The following is an 8,992-nucleotide window of genomic DNA, read 5'->3' on the forward strand; positions in this document are numbered from 1 at the left end:
CTTGAAACGCGGACATAACACATCACTCGCTTCAGGGTAGCGTCAGTATAACTGTTTACGTTCAACTGTATCGTATGCTGCTCTGGAGTCCACGAAAATATGATGATGCGTGGGCACGTTGTACTCTCGACATTTCTGGAGGATTTGTAGGAGAGTAAAAATTTAATTTATAGTAGCACGGGCCCCCATAAAGCCCGCCTGACACTTCGCTTGACGCAACAAAATCTGGGAGAGCACCCAGTAGGCGGTGTTAACCAACGTGATGTCGCAGTAATTACAGCAATTTAGCCGGTCGTCCTTTTTGTAAATGGGACAGACTACAGCTTCCATCCACTGCTCCGGTAGTTTCTCCTCCTCCCAAATTCTTGAAATTATCCAGTGAAGTGCCGTTGGGGGGCCCTGTAGTCGCGAGGTATCCGAGTCTGCCTTGACAAGCGAGTGGTCGTGGGTTCGAATCTTAATAAAATCAGGCCATTCCATGTTAAATGACTTTAACATGGGTTTATTCTCAGGCCCCTCCACATCCTTCCTACTAAATTCTGCATTTAATAACAAGGAAGCCTCTTGTCAGGGCAAGTTACAAGAGTGGTACTTGCTTGAGGTGCGAATGAAGCCTCTTGTTCAAGGGCAAATTATAGCTGCGCATATGTGCACATGTGCTGCTCCTAGGTAGTGGTCCGAGTCGATATCCGCACTCCGTAGGAAGTGTACGTTGGTGATGTTCGAGAAAGACATTGTTCAGGTGATCTCCAGGTGGCTTTGAGGATATCTTTATGGGGAAAGAAAGTGCTTTTGATCACCAAGCGTCGGGAAGCTGCAAAGTTGATGCATCGCTGGCCGGTATCATTCGTGTCGGTGTGCAGGCTATGGGACCCGATCACCGGTCTATACATTGCTTCCCTGCCGATCTGGGCGTTCAAATCCCCGATGACGATCTGGATGTCCCGTGGTGAGCAGCTGTCGTACGTTGCCTCCAACTCCAACTTCTCGTCGTCGAGTCTACCTTTGTGTGGACAATGCACGTTTATGATGGTGTAGTTGAAGAAACGGAGTTTTATCCTCAACGCTTACATCCTCTCGTTGGACGCTTTCCAGTTCATTAAGCGAACCTGCATTTCACCCAAAACTGCGAAGCAGAACCCACCAGACAAAAGACGTTACGTGGTTCTAACCCCTTGAAAAAGATGTCAAATACATCGAAACGTTGGGCATAGGAAAGATAAAGTGTCGTTTTGCTTTGCCGATTGACTGTCCTCCCGAAAAAACAAAATTCGTGAATCTGAAACAGTCGATAGCTCCAAGTCTATTTATTTTGAAATAATATCAATGTGTTCATAGTATCCAAACAGAATAGTACAAGACGTGTAAGGGAAAGAGCGGAAAATTAGCTAAGGGAGGGTTACTGAAGCAATATTTACTAGGTTCGTAGATGGGTGATGGATGAAGGGTGAAGAGTGAAGAGTGACGAGTGAAGGGTGAAGGGTGAAGGGTGAAGAGTGAAGAGTGAAGGGTGAAGAGTGAAGAGTGAAGAGTGAAGAGTGAAGAGTGAAGAGTGAAGAGTGAAGAGTGAAGAGTGAAGAGTGAAGAGTGAAGAGTGAAGAGTGAAGAGTGAAGAGTGAAGAGTGAAGAGTGAAGAGTGAAGAGTGAAGAGTGAAGAGTGAAGAGTGAAGAGTGAAGAGTGAAGAGTGAAGAGTGAAGAGTGAAGAGTGAAGAGTGAAGAGTGAAGAGTGAAGAGTGAAGAGTGAAGAGTGAAGAGTGAAGAGTGAAGAGTGAAGAGTGAAGAGTGAAGAGTGAAGAGTGAAGAGTGAAGAGTGAAGAGTGAAGAGTGAAGAGTGAAGAGTGAAGAGTGAAGAGTGAAGAGTGAAGAGTGAAGACTGAAGACTGAAGACTGAAGACTGAAGACTGAAGATTGAAGACTGAAGAGTGAAGAGTGAAGAATGAAGACTGAAGACTGAAGACTGAAGACTGAAGACTGAAGACTGAAGACTGAAGACTGAAGACTGAAGACTGAAGAGTGAAGAGTGAAGAGTGATGAGTAAAGAGTAAAGAGGAAAGAGCAGTGGTTGGAGTATTCGCGAAAAATAAAAACTTGAATCGATGACCGTCTCTCATGAGCATACACTATTCGCCTGTTTTGCCGATAATGCATACATCGCCATTTAATTTTATCACGAATACAGCTCGCCATGAACATCGCAAGTTCTATCAAAAATTGAATGTTGAACTTTGAACGTGGTCGATTTAATGGATACAGGATACCCGGGAATGCCAGTATTACCGTGAATAGAGAATAGTTTAAACACTGACGAACTGACAAGACACATAGAAGAAAATGCTTTAAAAACCATCGTCCTACACATTTTGCTTGCACACTAGCACCCTCTGTTATGCATGTTGCGGAGTAGCTTGCATTTGCAGGATTTTATGCTGTAGGCTTTATACATTTGAATGGGTTCATACTCAAAACTCGAAGCAACACACGCGCGCCGCGGTGTAGCCATGTTGCGAAACATGCTTTTTTGAAAAATGAGTGGTTTTTGGGAATTAACTCGAATTAACTCGAGTGTCTCGTCTGTTTGTCTGTGGTTTAAAGTACACGGTAAAAAAATAACACGTTGAAGCGAAGTGATTTACCGTTGGATTATCATTACTATTCGAAATGAAAATCCATTGAAAATGAATCAACACAAAGCAAAATGAAATCAACAGAAAATCACTTTAATTTCCAATGCGTTATGTTTTAAACTTTTGAGCTGTCAAATGAATTAAATATATTCGATCAATCAATAATATGTTTGATATTTTTTATTAATTTAATTAAACAAAATACAAATAAAATAATTAACCTCAGTTTATAATAAATAAAGTGGATTGTTCTTTGTAATGCAGGCATGCCCAAATATGGTTGATTGTTGTCGTAATCGTGGTGGTTCAACCAGAAACTTCCTGAAAACAGATAACAATTTATTAATTTCAACGACATACATAATTTAGCTATACTCACACTCTAGAATAGTATTAATTTCAGTCGAAAGCGTATTTTCACCTTCTGGGCTCATGATTTCTCTTCGATTACCTACTGAAGGATACTTTGTTTTTTGATTACTGAAGTAAACTTTGCGAGTTTTTGACAGTTGTGAAATGCAAAAAATGATTAGTTGCAAATTCAATAGATATGCATTCTGATTCGATGGTGATTTCCATTGAATAGTATTCGATGGAAGATCTCTTCTTCGAAAAATGAAAATCTCTCGAAAATCAACACTAAATCACTTCAATATACAATGCTGCGTAACAGATTGATTCAAATGCAAGAACACTTGATTTGGGCGTGACGATTTTTTACCGTGTAGTGTTAGTTGCCTTTGAAGCAGCAGACCGTTTTAATTTGCACTTTTGCGTTGTATATGATTCGTACACAGGTCGTACTCGATTATCCGGAAGTTCGATTATACGGTGGCTCGATTATCTGTAATTCGATTATCCGGAAAAAATGGTGTGTGGGGATGAGTAGTAAGTAGTGAGGAATGAGGAGTAAGAAGTATGAATGCTTTCAATAGTACTCAGTATCGTATTCGTACTTAAGTCTTAACGGTCTCGAGTCCATTCGGGCTTATAAAGATTCGGGCTCACATCCATTCGACTTGGCTCCCTTACGCCTTTTGGTAGTAGGTGAACTCCAGAGTGATTCGCGATAAGGGCGCAACTAGCAAAGTGTTAACAATGAGGAATATCACTGTGATAATTTGCCTTTCAAGCCTTAATTTAAATAAAAGTTACAAAAATCAAGTTTAAAGACATAGATTGGTGTAGAATAAATCAATCTTATAATTTTACAACAAGACTGCATAAAATTTGTGCATTCAAGCTCAAAATCTAAGTTTTATAGTTGAACCCCCTGGAATGAGCCTCAAAGCATTTTGACAATGAGATTCGCCCAGCCCTGTTTCGCCTTGTTTTGATTTTTTATTTAGTTTAGCTGTTTACAATGCGCCTGTGTTTTGAAAACAACGCAGTTTCGCTCTTTACTATCGTCTGTTTACAAAACGATTTGCAAATAAGCCTGTCATTTCATAACTGCAAATTGTCTTTTGTTTTGATTAAACACTTCTATCGCCCATTACTAAAAACTTGTTTTAAATAATTCTAACGATTAAAACAGAAGAAAGGATTCTTGCCAAGGATATTATCAGTCTTTTTAAGGCTGATGGTGTAATAAAACGATTTGTTTACAATTTGTTAGTTGAGCCCCAATCGCGAATCATTCCGGAACTGTGATTGAAATGAACAGCGAGGGGTTAAGTTCAAAATCAAGTCCTGTTTCAAGTTTATTATGAAGTAAAAATGAAATAAAGTTCAATTATTTTAACTATCAAGTTTAATGTCAAGTACAAATTCAAATTCTCCTTGAAGTAAAACTTTAAAACTGAGTTGATTGATTATGTCCAATTACATGCCATGTTTGATTTCAATTTCAAGTTAAATTTTAAGTTTAATTTCAATTCAAATTTCAGGTGCAGTTTCATGTTTGATTTCAGATCCAATTTCGAATTAAATTTCAACTTCAATGAGCAATTATTGGTTTTAGTGTTTTAGTAAGATTGCTAGTAGAAACTTGAAAAGATAAGAAAAGAAATGTTATCATTGAACTACCTCAAGTAATACAAATTTGAAGACCAATTTTTAATACCACTTGTAGCAGAGGTTTAAGTCTAAGTTTTTTGACCTTGATTTAAAAAAAATGTAAATCAGTTAATTAGATGAATGTACAAATTATTTTGTACATCCGGTCGACTGTGGTTATTTTAAATATAACTGGTAGTTAAATTCTCTCACACTAGTTTCATAACTGGTGAACACTTTGAGTCATAGTGCAACCATGTAATTATACGCTCGCTCGAATTTATAAACTCTTTTTCGGTCGCGCAAACAGAACACAAAGAACAAAAAAATCGTTTCCAATCAAATCCCACCAGACACAGTCACCCAAAAACTCAGGTGCACAGGTTCTTTCGTGTATTATCGAAAAAAAAGGAAAAAACAGATACCATCACTTACCGTCAACAACGAATCATGCAAAACACCTCAATCTGGTGTTTGGTTTCCACCAACCCCAAGAACAGGGAAAGAAGAAGCACGCATCATAATAAACGAAGAAACAGAGAAAAAACAAGCTTGGTTCCGATGTAAACAAACGGCTGCAACGCCAAGCTCGGTGTGTCCGCGTGCATGTAGAGGCTTGTTCTCCCTGGAAGTAGCGTAATCTACCTCACATATACACCCCTTCGGTGCGATAGCATATACTTACACAACCGCATAGGGTGCAACCCTACATGATGAAACCGTCACCACCAGCCCGAGCCCAACCGAATCGTACCCGTACGTATACGGCAGATAGGCGTTTTCCCTCGCTTTTTATTCCTGCCTGACGGTGGCAATCCCTTCTAGTCCAGTAGAACTGCCGCTGCAGTTCAGTATCCTATCAACGCTCGCAGCAGTTAGACGTGTTTTCTAATCGTTCCGTTGTACAGCAGCAACCTGATTGTTTGCATCAGCATAAGCGAACACAAACTTTCGTGACTAACAGTGTCAACAGTCGTACAGAATAAAGTCATATTTTGAGAGAAGTGAAATAAAACAGTATAGTGAAAATGGCCATCGCATTTTACATACCAGCAATCGATGATGAAATCGAAAAGCAACACCAGCAGCAAATGTTGCTCCAGCAACAGCTAGCTCAACATCAGCAATATTCTCCACCGCCAACACCAACCACTCCAACGAGCCCGAGCTCCATTCCGCCAACTCCGCCAATGAGCCCTACTATGACTCAAGTCAGCATCCATCATAATCGCTATCATCTCGTACAGGCGTTTCACGAGATTTTGTTCCGGCATGCCCAAGAAAGTAAGTTCAAACACTTTTCATAAACATTTAGAGTCAACGATTTTAATCATTTCCATCAATTCCACTCTAATCTACAGATAACCCAACTCGAACTCGTTGTCTATTGTGCAACAAATTGTACTATCTTCTGCGAAAAGTATATTGACTTGTGTCAATCAACCGATCCGAATCGAGAGACTTCACAATCCAAGCTACAGCAAAACAGAAACAAAAACAATCAATAATTGGTTATAATTCGTACTACTATCAGTGCTCCGCCGAAATAAAGTGATTTTTATTTCATCCGGATGCGATGAGCAGACACGCCCATCAAGGATGTCGGACGTCGGAAGTCTTCATCAGACCGGGACTTCGGGAGGTTTGTTCGCGTTTGGCAATGGAACGCGGAAAGGTGGCCACTTTTAGGAATCGATGGTGAGTTTGTTTATTTTTTTGTTTTTGTCCGCTGGACAGGTGAAACTAATCAGTTTATGTTTGTTTGGTTTTTTTTGTGCTTCACAGATTCTGAACATGGAATCATTCGAGTGGTCCGGAAAAAACAGTGGCCAGATAAAAATAGAACAAGGGCGTACAACATCTGCTACCGGCGGGCGGCGCTCGCTGGAGAAATCCTGGCGCAGATGTGCATATAGTGTGTGTATTGTATAGGATAGCAAATGTGATAGATCAAGTGCATCGATGTAAATGTGCTTTTTATAGCAAGATTTGTGTAAATAACTTACGTTAGAAAATAAATATCATTTTATTACCATGACTTTGAATGTTGATTTGTTCTTCGAAAGTAGTTTCTGTCTGTCCGAAAATGTTTATTCTCTTCGATGAAACTTTTCTCAGACCAGCCCCGGCGGTGGTCTGAATCTGAGGCTGGCGAAGGTGCTAGAATTTGTACAACACTGAGTAGGTACTTGGTAAAGAGATTGATTTTTTGAAAGATGCTTAAAAAATAAAAAATATTTAGTAAAGTCCAGGTAATTTTGTTGAAATTCGTACTATTGTTCATTCAAACAATCAGCCCACTCCTCATGGAGAATATTTTTAAATCTTTTTCATTGATTAAAGAGATTTTGAATTTAAAATTCATTCATCTCTAAAAAAAATAATTTTAAATGGAACGAATTGAATTTTTATCATTGAGGGAACGAATTGTATCTACATTCATAGTCTTACGTCAAGCTAGTTCACCGAAACATACCCCCTTCTATTTTTTTGTTATGAAAGCGATAATGGGCGAATAATGTACGTAACAGTATATATACATACTTTGGGTTGTATACTTTAAAAAGGATAAAAGTATGAAAAATATTTGTGAATCGTTTAATTTTCATTGACTGGTGGATAGGTACATTGTCTTTGTGAAACAAAAACAACATTATAGGATAAGATAACTGTGTTATAATTTAATCCTGAAATGTCCATGGCTTTTACCATTAAATTCTAATTAAAATGGATTGGAACCTGCTACCTGGTGCTGGCGTGCTACTATTGCCGGTTTTGCCGAATTAGAGTCCACATATTTAATCGATAATAGATCGTTGGTCAATATGAGGCAACTGAACTTAAAAGGAACAACATGAGTCGAATATTCGATTTGTGCATATTCAGGTCCATTTGAGCAACTTCAATGCGGAGATTAACTCAAATAAAGCGGAGAGATTTTTACAGAGTTTTGTGGTAATAACAATATGGTCATTGGTGGATCGCTCTTTCTCCGTAGCCCGGCATATAAGGTCACCTGGGTTTCCTGCGACGGTCGAACAGAAAACCAAATTGGCCGCAACTGCAACAGAAAGTGGTGAAGAAATCTTCTTGATGCATGTTACAAGCACAGCGTCGATATTGCATTCGACCATCGCTTGGTACCAAATGGTGCGGACATTTTAAAATTGACGTTTCTGTCATTTAAAATTGGTTTGGAAACATCTTTTAAAAAACTGGTGCCAATGCAATCTTCCTGGTCATCTGGCTTGTTGTTCCAGGAATTCGTCGATATACCAAAAACAGATATAGAGAAACGACGGTGTCTGGCATAAACCCGCCCGACGCAATTTAAATGACACTACAAATATGTTTTCACCTGTGGACGGAGGAAACCCTTGGCACGGTGCTCCAAAAACCATTATTATCAAAAAAAATTCTCCATGAAATCTGAGTACACCAATCGATTTGTAAGACTTTCGACCATGTCTAGTCAAAATTTCAAAAAAATCGCAGGCACAGTTTTGGAGAAACGGCCATTCAAAGTCAAAAATGCGTAAGTCTCAAGAAAAATGACAAAATACATATACAAATGTGCTTATTTTATATATACAATTACTTCAAATAATCGTACTGCTGTCATTCCTATAATAAGAACATAGCAGGCATTGCTTTGCAAAACAAGGACAGTTAGTGTGACATTTTTTTCTCGTTGTAATGGATAATCACGAAGAAAATCGCAAAAAAGTCTGTATCATATGTCTTTCAAAAAACAAAAATGTGAGACCAATCGCTGAATCACTACGAAAAATTATTCGAGAGAAGTTTTTGAGTGATTTCGATTTTCGAGAGTGGTACTACTCGTCTTCCATATGTGCGACATGTCGGATATCCTGCGCCCCTGAAAAAATCGGAAAGGTGGTAACCCTGCATCCATACAAATATAATTACACCGTAAGTACAAGAACGAGTTCAAAATGTTTGTGTGAAGTTTGTGAAGCCGCTCGAATGCAAATTGGGAAAAATCTACCGAGAACAATTCCGAGGAAATTAAAAGTTGGCCGACCGAAGACGTCCAATTCTAATACAAGTAAAGTTATACGTACGTGTGATACTTGCCTGACGGAAATCGGTCGGGGAAAAAAACATGCCTGTACTTCTTCAGAACGTACCAAAAACTTGGAAAGAATTTTGAAAGACAAGCATGCTCTCCTGAATGCATCTGATGCCGCTGTGTCACAGTTTCTAGTCGAAAAAGCATCAATTTCAGGTAAAGGAGCTACAAATATGTTTTAAATATAAATTACATTTATTTTGATTTATGTAGGATCCGAAAGTATCCGTTTATCAAGTCGTGGAGGAAAACCATTCGTTTTTAGAAAAGTGATGT

At 38.9% G+C, this 8,992-nt stretch overlaps 1 protein-coding gene across 1 annotated transcript; it reads left to right on the plus strand.

Annotated features, from left to right (window-relative positions):
• The first annotated feature begins 5,509 nt into the window (after positions 1-5,509).
• Positions 5,510-6,598, plus strand: LOC128732571 (uncharacterized). Its single transcript, XM_053825845.1, has 3 exons — positions 5,510-5,907; positions 5,985-6,321; positions 6,409-6,598. The coding sequence occupies exons 1-2, from the start codon at positions 5,652-5,654 to the stop codon at positions 6,050-6,052; spliced, it is 324 nt and encodes a 107-aa protein (XP_053681820.1). The 5' UTR covers positions 5,510-5,651; the 3' UTR covers positions 6,053-6,321; positions 6,409-6,598.
• Positions 6,599-8,992: the final 2,394 nt, after the last annotated feature.

Source organism: Sabethes cyaneus, chromosome 1 (assembly GCF_943734655.1).
Source record: "Sabethes cyaneus chromosome 1, idSabCyanKW18_F2, whole genome shotgun sequence".
Lineage (NCBI taxonomy): Eukaryota > Metazoa > Arthropoda > Insecta > Diptera > Culicidae > Sabethes > Sabethes cyaneus.

Bases quoted from the DNA above. Each gene is read 5' to 3' on its own strand.
- LOC128732571 (XM_053825845.1), top strand. From the start codon at position 5,652: ATGGCCATCGCATTTTACATACCAGCAATCGATGATGAAATCGAAAAG. The intron at 5,908-5,984 runs GTAAGTTCAAAC...TCTAATCTACAG, and splicing joins GTTCCGGCATGCCCAAGAAA to ATAACCCAACTCGAACTCGT.